The sequence below is a fragment of the Cyrtonyx montezumae genome, unplaced genomic scaffold (assembly GCF_038088225.1).
Source record: "Cyrtonyx montezumae isolate F1298 unplaced genomic scaffold, pur_monq_1.0 scaffold_5, whole genome shotgun sequence".
In the NCBI taxonomy this organism is placed as follows: Eukaryota; Metazoa; Chordata; class Aves; order Galliformes; family Odontophoridae; genus Cyrtonyx; species Cyrtonyx montezumae.
The window spans coordinates 15,197,566-15,215,586 of NW_027072056.1; the positions used below are offsets into that span (position 1 = coordinate 15,197,566).

The 18,021-nt window shown below is 63.2% G+C and overlaps 3 protein-coding genes across 5 annotated transcripts; 1 reads left to right on the plus strand and 2 right to left on the minus strand.

The window, feature by feature from the left end:
• Positions 1-111: 111 nt before the first annotated feature.
• CHRD (chordin) lies at positions 112-8,397 on the minus strand. Of its 3 annotated transcripts, XM_065748063.1 has the most exons (25): positions 8,334-8,397; positions 7,535-7,765; positions 6,540-6,807; positions 6,109-6,212; positions 5,498-5,624; positions 5,220-5,366; positions 5,031-5,148; positions 4,389-4,485; positions 4,166-4,307; positions 3,934-4,074; positions 3,531-3,613; positions 3,303-3,450; positions 3,110-3,216; positions 2,910-3,026; positions 2,670-2,826; positions 2,352-2,593; positions 2,150-2,263; positions 1,779-1,979; positions 1,605-1,698; positions 1,420-1,476; positions 1,242-1,345; positions 1,069-1,171; positions 835-989; positions 636-729; positions 112-529 (listed from the first exon to the last, which is right to left on the minus strand). In XM_065748063.1, exons 2-25 carry the CDS (start codon positions 7,703-7,705, stop codon positions 471-473), a joined length of 3,150 nt encoding a protein of 1,049 aa, XP_065604135.1. In that variant the 5' UTR covers positions 7,706-7,765; positions 8,334-8,397; the 3' UTR covers positions 112-470. The 3 variants fall into 3 exon arrangements, with proteins under 3 accessions (XP_065604135.1, XP_065604134.1, XP_065604136.1); XM_065748062.1 differs by having other exon boundaries at positions 4,166-4,485; XM_065748064.1 differs by lacking the exons at positions 2,150-2,263; positions 2,352-2,593; positions 2,670-2,826 and having other exon boundaries at positions 4,166-4,485.
• Positions 8,398-12,085: 3,688 nt separating this feature from the next.
• Positions 12,086-14,551, plus strand: THPO (thrombopoietin). The gene is made up of 5 exons (XM_065747917.1): positions 12,086-12,510; positions 13,322-13,449; positions 13,544-13,630; positions 13,872-14,036; positions 14,133-14,551. Exons 1-5 carry the CDS (start codon positions 12,498-12,500, stop codon positions 14,271-14,273), a joined length of 534 nt encoding a protein of 177 aa, XP_065603989.1. The 5' UTR covers positions 12,086-12,497; the 3' UTR covers positions 14,274-14,551.
• Positions 14,552-14,950: 399 nt separating this feature from the next.
• On the minus strand, positions 14,951-16,862 carry POLR2H (RNA polymerase II, I and III subunit H). Its single transcript, XM_065747918.1, has 5 exons — positions 16,770-16,862; positions 16,542-16,625; positions 15,814-15,907; positions 15,589-15,672; positions 14,951-15,470 (listed from the first exon to the last, which is right to left on the minus strand). The coding sequence occupies exons 1-5, from the start codon at positions 16,840-16,842 to the stop codon at positions 15,353-15,355; spliced, it is 453 nt and encodes a 150-aa protein (XP_065603990.1). The 5' UTR covers positions 16,843-16,862; the 3' UTR covers positions 14,951-15,352.
• Between the last annotated feature and the right edge of the window lie 1,159 nt (positions 16,863-18,021).

An 18,021-nucleotide genomic window follows, 5' to 3' on the forward strand; every position in this document is an offset into this window, starting at 1 on the left:
AGATGCCCCATGCCTCCAAGACCCCACATCCCCAGCCACAGGGCCTGTGTCATCCCCAAACCCAGCAGCACCAGCACCCATGAACATGTGATACAAAGGAGAGGATTGGGCAATATCTCTGTCTTTAATAAATACATCGGGACCCCCGTCCCTATAAATTACACACTGAGTCCAGCTGAGCTGGGGCGGGCACAGTGAGACGGGGGTGAGAGAGATTTTACACTATGTACAAGGCGGGCATGGTGCCTGCTGCACCCACCAGCCGAGAGCTCACAGGGGGGGGTTGTGTGGGGTGCCCTGGCTCCCCCAGCCCTGCTGCTGGCTACCAGGATGGGCCAGCACCGTGGCCATGCCCAGTTGGGGTGCCTTCCCCATCCCTGCTCCTCTGTGCCCTGTGCCCAGCCCCAGGGGGGCAATGGGGCTCTGTAGGGCCACCTGGCATCACTGCACTCTTGAGCTGCGCTCACTGCTCAGCGGCTCCATGCCTCTGCTGTGGCTTCGTGGATCTTTTCTGGGGGTGCATCCGGGGCTGTGGAGGGGAAATGGGGTGAAATGAATGCACGGAGGATGTGCGGGTGGGTGCCGGTGCCCAGAGGGGTGTAGGAATGCTGATGTGTCCAGCAGCACCCGCTCACCACGGCACTTGGCACAGCAGGGGTTGTCCCTCCTGGTGGGGCTGGCACAGGAACCTGGCGGGCACTCCTGGCGCTGGCAGTGAGTCTCTCCCGACTGTGGGGCACAAACAGGGCTGAGGCACGGGAGCACCTGCACCGCCAGCCCAGCTCTGCGCCCACCCATCCCCACAGGGCATCTCCACACACCCAGCACACTCACCACACACCAGCACAGGATGCACTTCATCTCCCCGAAGGGCAGCACCGAGGGGTGCCAGCTCTCATTGTTGAGGTACCAGCGGCGCCCAAAGCGGCACGCACGGGGTCCGTCCGCCTGCATGCCATCAGCCAGCTCAGGGATGCTCTTCTCAGGGGCTGCAGAGAGGGCACAGGGAAGCTGTGTGGCCACAGTGTGGGTGGCACAGGAGCCAAAGGGGGAGCAGGCTGCAGATACCTGGGCACTGCTTGCAGCAGTCGGAGGGGTTGGCACGCACTGGATTGGCACAGGTGAGGCGCGGGCACTGCACCTTCTCACAGTGCACTTCGCCTGTGGTGCCCTGTGGGGAGCATGCACAGTGCTCAGGGGGGGCACCAGAGCTCCCCTGCTTTGAGACCCCCAACACTCACCTTGCAGGTGCAGATGGCACATTTGATGAGGCCAAAGGGTGGCACAACAGGGTGCCAGCGGGTGCCAGAGCCTCGCCACGTCTTGTCCCCATCAAAGTAGCAGCCTGAAAGGGGAGGAGGTGGGCACAGCATCCATGTGATGGCTGTGATGCCCTCAGCCTGTGGCCAGGGAACTCACCCTCGCTGCTGTCCCGTGCCCGTTCCAGCTTCAGCTCCTCCTGCTCAGTCTTCTTCTCTGCAGGGATCAGAGAGGGCTTGTTCAGGGTACCAGAGTGGGACTCCCACCTTGTACCCATGGAGACACTGCCCACAGCCCCCCCCTTCCTGCCCCACATTCCCCAGGAGCTCCTCGTGCCCCCACACCTTCACAGATGGGGCAGCACAGCTCCTCGGGGTGCACCTGGCGGGTACAGTTGAGGGGCTGGCACAGGATGGGGTCACAGATCACCGTGCGCTTCTGGGAACGGCAGGCACGTGGCTCATTGAAGGATCCACCACCAACGGGGCCACCCCCAGCTCACCCCTATAACCCCATACCTGGCAGCTGCAGATGGAGCACTTCTTGTCATAGTCGGGTGCCCAGCGGGTGCCATGAGCACGGTGCTGCCCCTCGAAGAAGCAGGAGTTAGGGTCCTTCTTCAGCTGCTCCACGTCCCTGCCCTTGAGGCTCTCAGAGAGCTCGCTCTCCCCAGTGGATAGGCGGGCCCCCCCTGCCTGGCAGCGGTTGGGGATGTGCACCTGAAGGGAGGCAGTGGGTTGGCACCACGGGCACCCCACTGAGCATCCTACTTGGCCGTGCCCCCGGCTGGTGGCAGCATGGCTGGTAGAGCACATGGCCATGGGTATATGCATCCCCATGCTGTCCCCTTCCCAGTGCCAATCACTGGGGATGTGTCAGGAGCACCTACCCATCCCCGCATCTCCCCACGGGGGTGTGCTTTGGTGCTGACTTGCAGGAATGCGGTGCCCTGTGCCAGGTGCTGCAGCAGCTCAGCATCCAGGTCCTTCACCACCCCCTGAGCCTGCAGGGCGAGGAGGACATGGGGACATGAGGACCGTCCCAAGCCCTGCAGTGACACTGTGGGGGTTCCTGCTGTGCACCCTCCTCACCTCAGTACCATAGAACCCTTTGAGCATCCGCTTGTGCAGGTGTGGCCGTGCACCCATCTCGCCCAGCTCGGCCACGCCGTGCAGCTGGGCACTGACTGTGCCATCGGCCGGGCGGCCCAGCCCTGCCACCGTGATCTCATAGTGCAGGTGGCAGTGCTCGTCCAGTGACAGCCACGCGTGTCCCCCAGCCCCGCTGCTCACTGGGGGGGACACCAGCTGCCCAGCCAGTGGCACCGGCATCTCTGCGCACAGAGAGGGGTGGTGAGAGGTGATGGGTGGGGGGGCTACACCTCTGCTCCCCATCACTCCCCTGTGTACCTGTGTAGCGTGCCAGGAGCCCGCTGTAGGGCAGGGAGATGACCTGGCCCCGCAGCTCACCCTCTGCCCAGTCCTTGGTGGCCACGTTGAGGAAAAGCTCGTTCTGCAGCAGCATGTGTGTATCACGGGCGCTGGGGCTGTGCCACACTCCCTGAGCCTGGCATGGGGTGGGGAGAACACACACATGGGGTTGTGCCCACTGTACCCATGCCAACCTCGTGCCGTGCCAGCAGCACTCACCAGCCCATCCCTGTAGCTGGGTGTCATATCGAAGAGGACGTTCCTCTTGTTCTTCCGCCGTGGTTTGGTCTCCAGTGTGACCCCCACCACCTCGCTGGCCGTGCCCACCACCCGCACCTGCAGGCAGGGCACGGATGGGCAGCAACAGGGTGACCTGCAGGGTGCAGCACCGTGCCTGGTGCTGTGCCTGCCCCCATTACCTGGTACTCCAGTGTGCCATTCTCATGCAGCGCCAGCTTGGCTGAGCCCACCGCCCCTGTCTTGGTGGGCTGCAATGCGTCTGCGCCGCACAGCACGCTTTGGATGGCTGCACCCAGGCACAGAGAATGGAGAAAAGGGTGAGGACGAGGTGGGGGGCAATGCCACCCCCACACCCTGCTGTGCCCTGCTCACTGTCACAACTGCGGCGGGCAGTAATGGTGCCCTCCAGCTGGCGTGGGTGCCGGCCCTCAGTGTCAGCCACGATGCGGAGCTGCCCCTGCGCCAACCACTGCAGCTCATGGGTGGACAGGTCGCTCAGCACCTCTGCAAAGTCAGGGTCCTGGGGGCACAGTGCCACGGGTTGGCAATGGTGAGGGGGGGACTGGAATACCTGAGGCATGGGGATGGGGATGGCTGTACCTCCATAGTGATGTTGGCATGGACCTCACGTAGCGTCTGGCCCTGGTGCAGGATGCGGACCCGCAGCGGTACCCAGGGGGACTCTGGGCACGGCAGAGGGGTTGGGGCTTCAGGGGGGTGACTGGGCATGAGGCTGTGCCTGCTCTCCCCAAACCTGCCCCTCTGCAACCTCACATCCTTGCACAACCCTCCACTACAACCTCCCACCCACCCCAATGCACCTCCAGCCCACTGCACCCGCACACACCCTGTGCCCCAAATGCTATCCCCTATTCATGCACACCCCAAATCCTGCTGCACACAGACATCCTGACCCCGCACATCCCAAGCAAATGCACACCAGGCACCCCCTGAGGCCCCCCCTGTGTTGCCATACCCTGCAGATGCCCATGCCCTCCCTCACCCCCGGCGCTGGGCTCCAGCAGCCCACGGGCCATGAGGATGAAGTGCAGGTTGTTCTCGGTGTCGCTCAGCGTCAGCATGGCCATGCCCCCGACCCCCAGGTGTGCGGAGTCTGATGAGGTCAGGATGGCACCGAATGTCTCTGTGTGGGGAGAGGGGCTTGAGGTGCACCCCAAAGGGATCCTCCTCAGGGAGGTAAGATGAGTGGAGGGTACCTGGGGGGGTGATCTTACCTGCAAAGAGCGCGCGGTGCTTGAGGATGTGGCCGTGCACCTCTCCAAAGGGTTGTGCACGGGTGACAAGGGACACGCGGAGCTGTTCTGCACGCAGCAGCTGTATGTTGGCTTTGGACACCGTCCTCCACATCCCACAGAGCTGCAGGCAAAGCAGAGCTGGGCATGGGGCACCAACATCGGGGTGCCGTGCCCCACGCCCTGCCCTCCCCACCCCTCTCACCATGCCGTCCTCAGGAGCTGCGCTCTTCTGCACTGGGTGCTCGAACAGCACGGTGCCCTCGGGGTCGCTGAAACGCACCCGGCTCGGCCGGCCCAGCCTGCGGGCATTGGGGGCTGAGCAGGGACCCCTGGGCCACGCGCCTGGCACCGGCCCCATGCAGTCCCGGGGGGCATGGAGCAGGGTGCCAGCTGGCATAGGTGCCCAGGGGTCCCCAGACTGGCACCGTGTGGAAGGAGGTGCACATTTGGGAAGGACGGCTGGGAGCTGTGCGCTCAGCCCGGCTGTAAATTAGGAGCATTTTCGGCTCCTTTTGGCTCCCCCTGGTTGGAGCTGGAAATTAGTCACCACTTTACTATGCAAAGGGGCCTGGAAGCAAGGAAGAGCAGAAGCAAACCGAGTGGGAAGGAGGGAGGGAGAGAGAGACGGACAGCGGGCACCCGGGAGGGCATGGATTTAGGGTGGTGCCCATGAGTTGTGCCATAGTACGGCCCAGTGCGTGGGCCCCACTGCACCAACACCCCCCTCCCCAAATCTCACAATGCTGTGATAGCACTGGGGGCATGCAGTGGGAAAACAGAGGCACGAGCAGCATCGCATCCTCAGCTTGCATCCTCAGCTTTCAGGGTTTCAGGCTGTGCTCACCGCTCGTAGCTGATGGAGAAGAGCAGGTAGGAGCGCAGCAGGGTGAAGCGAGCCTTGGCCACTGCACTGGATGTGGGATGCCACGGCTCGGGGCCGCTCGTCAGCAGGGCCACAAATTCTGCAGGGGATGACAATGGTTACTACAGGAGCACGGAGACGCCCCGTGCTGCTCTCCCTGCCTGGGCTCACCTGTGCGGGCATCGTCGCGTGCCAAACCCTCGGAGCTGAGGTAGGAGCGGTCATTGTATGGCTTGTCCAGCTCGTCCTCCTTGTCCTGGAAGTACTCGAAGGTGTCGAAGTGCGGCTCAGAGCTCTTCTCTGGGAGCCCGGGCAAGGCTGGTGTGGGGGCCACAGAGGGGAAAAGGTTGTGGCACAGGTAACCCTGACACCAAGGAGACCCTTTTGGGGGAGCTCCATGCCCCCTGTCCCATGCTGAGCCTAGTAGTGGGTGACAGCACTGTGCTCACCTTTGGGACAGGTGTGACAGCAGTGCCCGGGCAGCAGCGTAGCACGGGGGCAAGTGGGCACAGGGCAATCCTGCTTCATGTTCTTGCAGTTCACTTTCCCTACTGGTTTCCCTCGGCGATTCCTCTGCTGGGGTGGTGAGAACAGTGCCAAATGGTGCCAAACTATGCCATGGATACAGGTAACCCCAATGCCCAGCCCCAATGGATGGCACAGCAGCGGGTACCAGTGCTCCCCTGGCACAGCCCTGATCCCTTCAGCCCATCTGCACAACCCCTGGGCCCCGCACACCTTGCACAGCTCTTAGCTGTCTGTACGGCAGCCAAATCCCGGCCCCCATCCCCCTGCCCAGCTGTGTGCGGCCCCTCCAGCCCTGGCCTCGGGGGGCTGCTGGAGGGAGGGGGCCATCTCCGACGAGGGGAGGGAGGAGAATGAAGCGTGAGCCTTAAACACTCAGCTGCCGGGGGCACCCAGGTGTGGGGCCGGCTGGAGAAATCTTCGCTGTCCTTTCCCTCGGGGCGGGAGTATTGAACGAAGGGGTGATCCCCCATCCCCAGCAGGGCCCCATGTTGGGGGATCCCCTCTCCCGGCAGGGTAGAGGGGAGGCACTCACCGTCTCGCAATGGCAGATCACGCACCGCATCACCCCGAAGGGCTCCCCCAGGTCGGGGTGCCACGTCTCCTCCAGTGCATAGAAATGCCCCCCGAAAGCACAACCTGCAGATGAACCCCCACCCCATCATCGAAACACCCCCCGAGAAAAAAAGCCACCTCCGGGCCGCGGGCACCCCCCTGCCGCAGCCCCGATGGGGCGGACAGCGGCCGGCACCGCCCCGTCGGGTACGGAGCCGGTTATTGGGACCGAGCGGCGGCACGGGCAGGCGAGGGGGGGCTGGGGGGCACGGGGTTGGGGGGCATAAAAGGGGTTCACATAGAGAGTGCAAGATACGAGGGTGCACGGGTTGGAAGAATAAAGGGTTGCATGCAGCGGGGGTGCACGAAAAGGGGGATCGAAGGGAGAGGGGTGCAAGGAGGGGGTCCTACCTGCCGCCCCCCCGGGGGGCAGCGGCTCGCTGTCGGGCCGGATGGGCAGGGCGAGCTTGGGGCGGGCGGTGCGGGCGGGCAGGGCGAGCAGGGCGAGCAGCAGCAGGGCGGTGCGCATGGTGCCGGGGAACCGGGGGAACCGGGCGGCCGGGGGCGGGGAGGGGGGGCCGGGCGCTGCCTGCCGCCTCCGCTGCCACCGCCTCTGCCCGGCCGCCGGCCCCGGCCCCGCTTTATAGGCGGCGGCATGGGCAAGCGGGAGCTGCGAGCCCTGTGCAAACAAAGGGCCGCTAATGAGGCGCAGGCAGCGGCCAGCCGGGGGGACGCGCCCCCGCCGCGATCCGAGCCTCCCCCCAACCCCCGGGTCCCGGCCCCCGGGCATGGGAACAACCCCCCCCCCACCCCCCACCAGCCACTGACCCCCGGCTCTGAGAGAATAGGGTACCTCCGCCCACGGGTGTCTTAGGGAGCCCCCCGTCCGTTGAGCACCATGGGGACCCCTTGGCATGGAGCATCCCTGGGACCCCCCTGATCCATTGGTCCCCTCGCAGACGTAGGGTACTTGGGTATGGAGCATCCTGAGGAGGACACCTCCACTCTCATGGCAACATTGGAGGGGTTACCCTTCACCCACATGCCCCCACTCATGGTGTGGGGTATCCCCACATGCTTGGCATGCAGGGGACCCCCCCACATCCACACAACACTCACTGGGGCAATGCAGAACCCACACACCCTCTTCTGTGGGGCTTGGGGTATTGCTGGGTACTGGGCACCGTGAGTACACCCCAATCCACAGCCCTCCCCGCAATCCCCCAGGCCATGAGGCCCCGGCAAGCCCTCATCTCCCTCACAACATGGGCTCTCCCCTGGCATGGGGCATCTCCTGGGAGTGGGGATCCCTGCCAGGCCACTTGGCACCCCTGGGACAAAGGACGCACCTCCCCTCAGCATCCCCCCAAATCTGCGCTGTGCCCTGCGGTCTCAGACTCACACACCTCACCACGTGTGCCTTTGGCATCCCCAAATCGCAGTTCAGAGGGCAATCCCAGAGCGGGACCGCAGGACCGTTCCCACAGGTGTGGGGACAAGACCTGGGCTCCCAGGGAGGTGCTGCGGTCGAGGGTATGGGAACAGCACCCACCGTGGAAACTGCTCTTCATCCACATGTGCCTGGGCTGGTGAAGGAGGCAGCGGTGGTGGGCAAGGAGCAGACACCATGGGAAGGCCTGGGGAGAGCACGGTCCAGCTGGGGAAACTGAGGCACGGGGCACAAGGAGAGGGGGTGGCGTGTACCAGCCGTGCCCCCCCACCAGTGGGGAGGGAGCAGGGTGCCGGTCCCCCCCCCACCAGTGGGGAGGCAGGCGGCTGTGCAGGGGAGGAGGGGGAAACGCAGGGCTGCCAAAATCAACTCTGGGCGGTGCAAACAGCCGGCCAGCTGCACGGTGTAGCTAGGGAAACACGGCGCAGCTGGAGCACAACAGGCCCTTACCTCCCCAGAAGGCTCCTCCTGGGCCTCCCCACAGCACAGAGAGCGGCTGGGGGGGCTGCAACCCCACGCACCAAGCCCCTGCTGCCAGGGTGCCCCATCCCTGCAGCCTCCCCCACCCCACTTGGCACAAGCAAGCCCAGCAAGGAGAAGCCGGGTTTCCCCATCGGGACATCCCATTGGCACCTCTAGAGCTGGGACACCGCCAGGGCACAGGCATCCCATGCACGATGCCCTGCTGCCCACAATAGGCCGTGCCCGGCAGCGTGGCACCCCGTTCCCGTGCCCGCCCCGTCAGTACCACCGACCTGTCCCTGCTCCTCTCTCCCGTTGTCCCCGTTGGCCTGGGGTCCGGTGGCAGGGGAGGGCTGGGGGCTGCGTGGCCGTGCCAGCGTCACTGCCCGGTGCCCACCGCCGTGGCGCAGCCCGGGGGGAACGGTGGGGAGCGAGCGGAGCCGAGCGGGGAGGAGGAGGCGGGCGATGGCTGCCGGCCGCCCCGCCGGTGCCAGGAATCCGCCGCTGGCTCCGCGCACCCGGAGCTCGTCACAGTCTCCTGGCTCGGCGGCGGGGATGTGGGGAAGCAACAGGGGAAGCTCCCTCCCCTTTCCCGGGAAGGAAGGAAAGCTGGGAGAGCCATGGCCTTGGCATGGGGGAAACTGAGGCACGGGGAGGGCATGGGGGAAACGAGGCGTCACTGCTGCGGCGGGGGCACGTGGGATGGGAGGAAACAGGAGTGGGATGAGATAGGATGCACACGGGCATCCCCAATGCACAGCCCCCCACGGCCCTGGAAAATCCTGGAAGTGCCCCCCAGGGGTCTCTGTGCTTTTGGGGTGGGAAGGGGTCCCGGTGCAGCCAGCTGGCTCCCGGCGCCCGCACATGCACTGGGAGCTCCCGGCACAAAGGCGGCTCTGAGGAGCCCCGCAGCCGGGCCTGGCGCCGGCACAGCCCCAACGGGACTGCCGGCTGCGGGCAGCTGGAGCTGCATGGGGACGGAGCCGGGCAGCCACGGCCACTCTGTGCCACCCCACGGGCTGGAGCAGGTGCCCGGCCCCGTGGCGTGGGGTTGCCGGGAGCATGGCAGGGTGGGCACACTGATGGTGCTGCTCCCCTGCACCCCAGAATGCTGTGTGGGCTCCGTGGCCATGTGGATGCCGTGGCCATCCCTCTCTGCCCGGCAGTGCCGTGCCTGGCTTCAGGGTGCCCGTGCCAGCGCTGCCGCCCCACGCAGCTCCCTATTGTCTGTCCCTATTAGCTGCTGTCTGCTTCAGGCTTTGAACATGAGCCGGGCGCGGGGCGGCAGGAAGGAGCCTCTTCTCCCCAGGGATGGGGTCGAAGTGAAACCACACGCCCTAACCCCTTCCCACGGCTTCCATCCTCCCCCAGGCACTTTGGCACCCCATGCCACGAGCGACGGGGACCAGACGCAACCGGAGCTGAAGAGACACAGGGACACCCTCCTCTCCAAAAAGAGCCCCCTCGCCCATCCCACCATGGCCTCCCCAAAGCTCTGTGCAAAACGAAGCTGTGCCCCGTGACTAATTCCCCCCCCCAACCAGCCTTGCACATACGCGGCGGGGAGGGGGGTGCTGTCGTAATGGGTGGAAATATCTCATAATTCACGTTGGACACGGGGATTGCAGCCGTTCCGGCAATATTTGCACAACTGGCAGGCGGCTCGCAGGGCTGGGCCGCCCCAGACGAAGGAGAGGGGGGGGGCTAGGGGCAGAGGGTGTTTGGGGGTGGCAGGTATGGGGTGAGGGGGTGCAGCTGGGGGAGCGGCTGCTTTTCGTCTCCAGACACATGGAATTTATTAGGGACTGCGTGTTCTCAGCGCGGCGGGGATGGATGGGGCTCTCTGTCCCTTCTTGCCTTATGGCAAAGGAGGGGGGCAGGATGCAGGCAGGGACCCCAAACCCTGTGCCCACTCTCAGCGACTCATCACGGGGCACCCAAAGGTGCCGGTGCCCCCACATCCACAGAAGTCCACTTCATACCTATGGGAAGAAGGCAGGGGGCATGCGGGGCATGGGGGGGCCCTATTTGGCATGGGGATTAGCACGCTCCCAGAGCGATCGATGGTGGTCTCCCCCCCTCCCCACCGGACATGCAGGCAAATATTTGTGCCCAGACTTCACAGGACGGCGAGAAGGAATTTCATTCTTGCGCCCACCTGCGGCTCGGCTGCCTGGCATTAACCCTTTCACCGCCCCAGGGGACAGAGGGAGGTGCCCTCCTGGTGCCCCCCATGCAGGCAGCAGAGTGGGCAAGGTGAGTGACAGGGCAACAGCTGGTGCAGATGGGGTATGGTTGGCCCCAGCTCTGGGTATGCTCATGGCAGTGCTGACGCTCATTGCGGGCACAGCACGGTTTGTCCTGGTACCCCCCTACCGGGCATCCCCTGTGTGGGGCCTGTAGGATATGGGGAACAGGGGCAAACCATGCTAGCTCGCCTGCCCAGGTGCCCTCTGCAGCTTCACCACCTCCCTGGGCTGCTCCTGAGAGGGGGGTGGTGGGGCAGGGGGACCTCTGTTTGCCTACGGATGTTTATTGACAATTTGCAAATGTAAAACAGGACCGGAGGGAGCTGAGATCTGTGCCTGGGGGGGTGGGGAGGGAGAGCACAGGGCCTACTCACAGCATCCTGCTGGCACCCCCAGCTCTGTCCCTTGTTTCCCAGCCCCTTTGTGCCCAGCTGGGCCCTGAGCAAACGCGGCTGTTTGCTCACACCAGGATTAGCTACTCTCTTTGTTCCTTTGACTTTCTCTTCCCTTTATGCCGGACCCTTTTATGGGGGCTTCAAAGGGGGCTCGGACCTCCCCCCCCCAGCTGCCTGCAAAATCCACGTTGGTTTCCCATGCCCCACTGCTTTGCACCAACATCCTGGGGATGCCTACTGGGGACACCTGGGTGGCCCGTGGGGACAGCAGCTGCATCACCTGCCTGGTCCTCCCCCACTGCCTGGCACCTCGGGCTGCCCTTGGCACTTGTTGGAGTGGGTGCAAACGGCTGCCCCCCGCAGCAGGATTCCCGGCACTTTGCACCCTGTAAGCAGAGGTGGGAAATGCAGCACTGGGATCCGGCCAGCTGCACAGCTCCGTGCCCCCCCAGGACAGCACATCGCAGCAGTGCCGTTCCCAGCAGGAAAACAGCAGGCTGCCTGCTGGCATGGCTGGAAGGAACATTTTGGGGTGAAGGGCATCCCTGAAGCACTTGGATGCCCACTGGCATCCAGCAGGCATCCTGCCACATACCAGCTCCCCCGTTTCCCTGATGAGCTTTTTGCCTAATTATGAAGGCTATGGGGCACTGTAGAACTCCAGCCCGGCACTGTGAGGGGCTACGTGCCCAGATAGGGAAAGGGACCAGGGCACTGTGAGAAGGGACCAGAGTTGGGAGTGAGGACAGAGCTGTCCCAGGGTGCCAGCGGGGCGCGTTTGCAGCCCGTCACGTCCGCAGAGCCGGGACACGGCCGTACAGCGAAGCACAGCGGTGTTTGACCCCAGTGCTCACAGCTGCTGCCAGACCGTGTTGCACTGCGTCACCAGCACCGGCCCCACGGCCACGGGGCTGCCAGACCCCACCGGGACCCCCCACCACCCGCAAGGTGGGTTGATGGCTGTGGGGCAAGGAGGTGGGCACAGTGGGGCCGAGATGTTTACTCCGGTTGTTGTCACCTGGCCAGGGGCTGCCAGGAACCGCTTGCCACAGGGACAGGGGTGGGAGTGTGTGAGAGCTGTGCTGTGCACAGGAGGACATGGTTTGGGGGATCCTGAGTGGGTGTGGGTGTGAACACAGGGGGCTGCATGACCGTGGGGTGCATAGGAGCCATGTGAGCGTGCAACCCACAGTGCACACGTGCGTGGCTGCAGTGCTGGTGGGGGTGTGGGCATGCACATGAGTACAGATGCACACGTGGGCACACGTGTGTGCACGCTTCTGCCCCTGGGGGTCTCACCCAGCTCTTTCCACCAAAAAAATCCCATTTCCCAGCACCCACGTCCCATTGCTGTTCCTCAGCTGAGAGCACCATCAATCCCGCTGGTTCCAGGATCACCTTGTGCCACAGATAGGCACGGACAGCGTGCCAAGCACCCATATCCCACCCGCGGATCGCTCATGCTCGGGGAGAGGGGCAGGTGAGTGCCTGGGGACGCCCTTCCCGATCCCGGAGCCAAGGGAGGAAGCGGCTGGAGGCAGGAAGCCGTCCCCAGGGCCCCCGGAGCACTTTTGCTCGAAGGTCATCAGCAGCACAACAGGAAATCACGCTGCCTCGGCACGGCGGCCGGGCCAGGGAGCTGCGCCTTGCTGTGCTGCCCGAGGGGTGTTCCCAGCCCCCAGCCCTCCATCCCGGCCCGGTGGCTTGCGGGGGGGCCCGCGCCACAGCTGCCCTCCATGGAAGGGGGACGGGAGCCGGGGAGCAGCCGCTGGCCCCAGGGTGGAGGATGCAGGGCTGAAGCCCCCAGCAGAGCATGGAGCTGAACAGTGAGTGCGGGGTGAAGGGGATGGGCACGAGCGGGAAGGGGGATTGCTGCAGCACTGGAAATCATATCACAGCCTCAGCTTTCCTGGCATGGGCACAGCCCTCACCCTACACATGAATGCCAAGCGCGGCTCTGGGTTGGTTGGAGCTGCCTGCTGCCAGTTTGGCTTTGTGCTGCACCCAGCCCTAAAAGCTGTGCCCTATGCTTTTAGGGACAGGTGCAATGCCAAGGCAGCAGCAAGCAGGGACGCAGGTGGATAGACCAAGGGCTCCTGGAGATGGCAGCCACCAGGATGGAGCTCATACGTCGGCCAGCTGATGGGTGCCTGGGGCAGCAGCATGCCCACAGTGCTGGCTGAGACCACACGGCAGGCCAGTCCTTGGCTGCTGCAGTGGTGAGGAGCCGACGTGCCCGGTGGGAGGCTGCAGTCAGGGATTCCCCGAAACGCACGTGACAGCCGGAGCTGCTCCTGGCACAAGCTCCCAAAAGGAGGACCTGCACAGGGAACACAGCTCAGCTCCCTGCCTGCTTCCCGGCCTGGAGCTGAGCCTAAAACCCAGCACTGATGCTTGTCACTTCCCCCCAGCCCTTCTGCTCTGCTGGGAAATTCCAGCTCGGCCCAGCCAGAACCATGTCCCTGGGAACAGGTGGGAGACGAGACCCTTCTCAGCCCCCAAAACCTCCTCATGCCCTCCAAGGCAATCCCAACCACCACCAAACCAGGCAGAGCAATTGCTGCTGTAGGTGTTACCTGGGCTGGGGTCTCCTGACGAGAGCGCACAGGTGCCCACAAGTACTCCTGTCTTTCCCAGGACTACTGCTCCTCACATCTTTCCTCCTGCACATCAAAGAGGGCCATGCCAGGCCAATGGGGCCAGTCTGCGACAAGAGGCTCATCCAGAAGTACATCGGAGAGGCCAAGGACATGGAGAAGAGAGTGGTGAGGAAGCAGTGCCCCCCAAAAAACCCCAGTACCAGGCTGAGCTGGGAACAGCTTCTGGAATCTCACCATGGCAGCTCTTCTTCCCCAACAGAGCCAGTGCCAGGCACTACCCACACTCAACGGTCCCGTGATTCTGCCTTTGGTGGACTTCAACATGCAGCAGTGGAAAAGCAAATCGGTGAGAGGGGCTGGGAGGATGGTGCTGGGGCGTCCATGGAACTTGAGAAAGAGCCCCTCGGTAAGCAGAGGGATACAGTCACCAAACAAGCTGAACAAGAAGCTTGTAGGTACAGTTGGTGGCATGGGAACATCATGTGGGCATGAGGTACAGGATCCATCCATATCAAGGGTGGGCACAGGAACAATGGGCCAACAGCCCTCTATCAGTGGGGTCAGCACACACACTGTCTACTCCACAGGATGAGATCAAGCGACGCGAGATCCTGTGCAACCTGGCACTGCTGGTGGGTGCTGTGACAGAGGCTCAGGGCCAGGTGAGCCAGGAATGTGGGTTCAAGCAGCTGGGCCAGCTCTATCAACATGCCTACACCTTCCTCCTGTTCCTGCAGACCTTTGGCTGGGAGGTGAGGCCTCACCGCGTGAGCCAGGACACCTTCAGGGCAGGTGTCAGCTGGGCATGATGGCATTTGTGACCCCCCCATCTCACTCTTGCCCCTCAGGAAGGGCCCTGGGAGCCAGACTGCTCCCCACACTCCACTGAGCAGACTCAAGTCACTGAGATCTTCTTCACCTACCGACAGCTGGTGCAGGGCAAACTGCGCTTCTTCTTCCACAACTTGGCCAAGGACTCATGCGACTGAGATCGGGGGGGGGGGGAAGCAGGGACCTCCAGCCCAGGGCCTGATGAAGCTGAACACAGGGCTCAGCACTAATCAGAGGTCAGAGTGATCCCACAGGACAATGAGCCGTGATCTGGGTGCCCAGGAAAGTGCCACAGGAAAAGGGTTGGCTCCCTTTCCACAAGCCCTTGGCTATCACATGGCTCACAGAGGCCAAAAGCACCCATACCTGTGTAGCACCAGGCACACAACCTGCTCCTATCAGACTGTGAATGCTTTACAATTAAAGACCTATTTTTCTAAAGGACTGTTTGCATCTTTCTGTTCCCCCTGCTGTGGGAGGAGGGACAAGGGAGCATACACCAGCCTCTGAGAGAGGCAGCAGCTGGAGGGGATACGCTCCTGGTTTCCCCACAGCATCCAGCTCCCTCCTGTGGTGGCTGCCATCTCTGCAGGGCAGGTGGGTTCTGCTGGGAATGTGAGACAATAATGCCCCTTGCTTTCTGGTATCCACTGCCAATCTCACTGTGCTGAGTTCTGGGGTCACCCAAGACCTTCCAGGAGCTGTAGCTTGCAAGCCAGTGCCTCTGATGCCCAGCTCTGCTGTCTGTTACCACAACACTCTCCAGTAGCATCCCATCTTCACCTACCTGCCTGCCCTCTACAAAGCCAACCTCACCTCTGACACTATAACCACATCTAGAAAACATATATATCAGTTTAATCAAGGAGCCACATCTGTCTCAGGACAGCTCCTTAGAAAATGATGCCCAGCCCTAGCACAGACAGGTGGATGTCCCAGTCCAGCTGCCCCTGACCAGAGTTGGGGCTAAGCCTGCATTTGAAGTGCAGGAAGGTGAGATCAGCAGACAGGGCCACAGAGCACCCATGCTCTCTACTGAGAATGAGGCACAGCCCCTACACAGAAGGGAAAATGGACAGAAAAGACCGGGATGAGGAAGGGGGAGCGTCCCCTCCTCCACCACCAGTGGAGAGACTGGGCAGCACTGGTGCTGGGGCAGGATCTGGGTTGATGGCATCCTGTTTGCTCGCCAGCAGAATGTCTTTACAGCAGGCAGCCCACTGAGGTGCATCATCTCCTAGAAGGCCAGCTTCTTCATCAGCAGGTAAACTCTGGAGTCCACTTCAAACCCATGCAGATTGTTTGCATCTCCCTGAAGGCGCATGAGCAGCCCCCCGTAGGACACGTAAGCAGAGCTGGGGCAGGAGGAGAGGAGTGGTGAGAGCAGGGAAACCCACAGGAGACCCAGTCAAGACACTGCTGCCATCCCACCACCCTTAGGCAATGCATCCCCTTCTGACAACAGACACTCACAGGCGTGTGGCTGCCTCCGTGGATGTCTCATCCCCCTCAATCCTGTACACCTTGCCATACATCACATACTCGAACTGGTCTGCCCTGCAATGAGAGGAAGGGAGCTCAGAGAAGTGCTAGAACTGTCACCTCCCTCATCTCAATCCATAGTCGAGCATTCTCTGGGAGAAGGCACTTCACAGCCTTTCACCACCCCATCACTTCCACCATTTCAAGCCCCAGTACCTGGAGGGTCTGTCATCTGTGGGGTTGTACTCCCCATCATCCAGCGTGCCATCCTCATACAGGGTGCTCGCAATGACCAGACGGAATTTGTCACCTGGGAGAAAACAGCAAAGGACTGGTGAGAAGACAGTCAGAGCAGTGGCAGTTGCAGCACAACTGCAGCAAGGGAGCACACTGGTAAGTCTGTTGTGAACCCTGCTCCTGAATATTCTCCAACAGAATAACAGAGATTGAGGAGGTCACATGCTCTTCTGTCTTCCTACAGATGTTTATCACCACTGCAGAGCCATCAGATCAGCACAGCTAACGTTTCCATGGCACACAGTGAGAGAACAGCATAGAGAACCTTGGAAAGTTGAGATTACCCTGTGCAGGTATGCAAGTCCAGCTCCTTCCCCATCTTAATTATGGTAAGTTTTCCACCCAGCTAACGTATTTAGCCACTGAAGCTCATTTCGAAAGCTCTCTGTAACTCCTGGTTGCCATTAGCTGCCACAGTTTTGCTGCAGAGAGTCTCTAGGTAATGGGCCAGAACTGATTCTAAACAAAGCTCACAAAGAAATAAATCAGAACGCAGTTCAGCCTCAGCACAGTGCCAGCACCACACACCCCTGCGCTCAAAGGGACGGCGCGGGGACCAGGACATCCCGGTACCACACGCTCTCCGCTAGCGCCGGGCCCGGCCTCCCCCCTCCCCAGCCTCCCTCCGCCCCAGCCTGGCGGCGTACCGAGGTCCACGGGGTAGATCTGGATGTTGACGTCCAGGATGAGGTCCATCTTGAAGGACTCGCTCTCGCAGTGCAGACGGGACACTGGGCAGAGCGGGGCGGTCAGCGCGCAGGAAGGCCCCGCCGCACTCACCCCCCTCCCAGGTCTACACAGAGCCCGCCCGGAGACCCGAGCGGGAGTAACGGCTCAGGGAAGGGGGGCTGGGAGCGGGGGGGGGTCTAGCTCACCACGGTCGAACTTCTTGCCCTCAGGGTCAATATCTTTCACATCGAAGATGTCCTCGAAGAGTATCCCAGCCATGGCGGACCCGCCTCGCTCCCGCTCCGGCGCGCGATGATGACGTTCCTCACAGACCAACGTGCGCTACGCTACGGGCAGCGGGGCGGAAATAGCTTCACGGTGGGCGGGGTTAGATCGACGCCTGCGCGGTGCGGCCGGCGGAGGTCCCCGCGCGGTCCCGGTGCTTCCAGCAGCGCCCCCTGCAGGCCGGGAGGGTGCACTGCTGTGCGTGGGGGCTGCAGGGGGCGCTGCGCGGCCGCGGATCGCACCGCGTGGGCCGGCACCTCCGCAGCGGGACGCAGCTCCGAGTGGGCCGTGGGGGCAACCCCCCCTTTCCCGACCCCCCCAGGAGTAGTTGGCGGCAGTGCGGCACTCGCTGCCCGGAGACTGCAGCGTGCCCCCCGCCCCACTCCTGTGTCACCTCCCACCCCAACAATGTCACAGCCCCACAGTGTCACCTTCCCTCTGTGCTACCCCCACCCAGCGCCGCTCACCCCCTAGCGCTCCGTGGGTGGGTGACACGGAGGACTCGCTGCAGCCGCGTCGTGTCCCGTGGGTGGGCGGAGGGACACAGAAGGACAGAGCTGGCCGGCTGCGCACCGCTGGGGACAATGAGTCGAGGCTGGGGGTGGCAGCCGCTCCGTGCCCCCGCCCCGTGGCACCTGCCAGGTGCCCGCCGTCGCCTCCTTATCTGGAGCCAAACAAACCCTTCCGGCACCTGGTGCCGCTCTGTGCCCGCAGCACCAGCCCTCCCCCCGCAGACCGACCCCAGATGCTCTGCAGCCCCCACTGCACTGGGATGGTGGGGGGCACACCTCTGGCCCTGCCTCAGCGCACCCCAAAACACCCCAGCGGGTGGGCTCTCCCCAGGTTGGGATCCCGCAGTGCCGGGCTGTGTGGGAGGTGTGGGGGGGTTGGGGGGGGTTTAGCCGTGGGGCTGTTATCTCCCACCAATAAATTATACAACATGAGCTCGGCTTTGAACAGCGGCCAGGCCTCCATCCGGCAGGGCGGTGTTGGGGGGCCAACACAGCCTCCAGTGATCTGCAGTAGGGGGGTGGGGATGGGGATGGAGATGGGGATGTGGCTTTAGAGTGAGGAGCTGATGGGAATGGGGAGTGCATACTGTGCACCTCCTGGGGTGCCCCGTGGTCCCCAGAAGCAAGGCAGAGAGGCACAGCAGGTGGTAATGCCACGGCG

Excerpts from the sequence above, each read along its gene's own strand:
- POLR2H (XM_065747918.1), bottom strand. The coding sequence starts at position 16,842 with ATGGCTGGGATACTCTTCGAGGACATCTTCGATGTGAAAGATATTGAC. Across the intron at positions 15,908-16,541 it reads GATCTACCCCGTGGACCTCG|GTGACAAATTCCGTCTGGTC; the intron begins GTACGCCGCCAG and ends GTTTTCTCCCAG. Across the intron at positions 15,673-15,813 it reads ACAGATGACAGACCCTCCAG|GGCAGACCAGTTCGAGTATG; the intron begins GTACTGGGGCTT and ends CTCTCATTGCAG.
- THPO (XM_065747917.1), top strand. Across the intron at positions 13,631-13,871 it reads AGCAGTGGAAAAGCAAATCG|GATGAGATCAAGCGACGCGA; the intron begins GTGAGAGGGGCT and ends TCTACTCCACAG. Across the intron at positions 14,037-14,132 it reads TGCAGACCTTTGGCTGGGAG|GAAGGGCCCTGGGAGCCAGA; the intron begins GTGAGGCCTCAC and ends CTTGCCCCTCAG.
- CHRD (XM_065748062.1), bottom strand. The coding sequence starts at position 7,705 with ATGTGGATGAAGAGCAGTTTCCACGGTGGGTGCTGTTCCCATACCCTC. Across the intron at positions 1,477-1,604 it reads GTGCTGCCCCATCTGTGAAG|AGAAGAAGACTGAGCAGGAG; the intron begins GTGTGGGGGCAC and ends TGATCCCTGCAG. Across the intron at positions 1,346-1,419 it reads GGCACGGGACAGCAGCGAGG|GCTGCTACTTTGATGGGGAC; the intron begins GTGAGTTCCCTG and ends CTCCCCTTTCAG.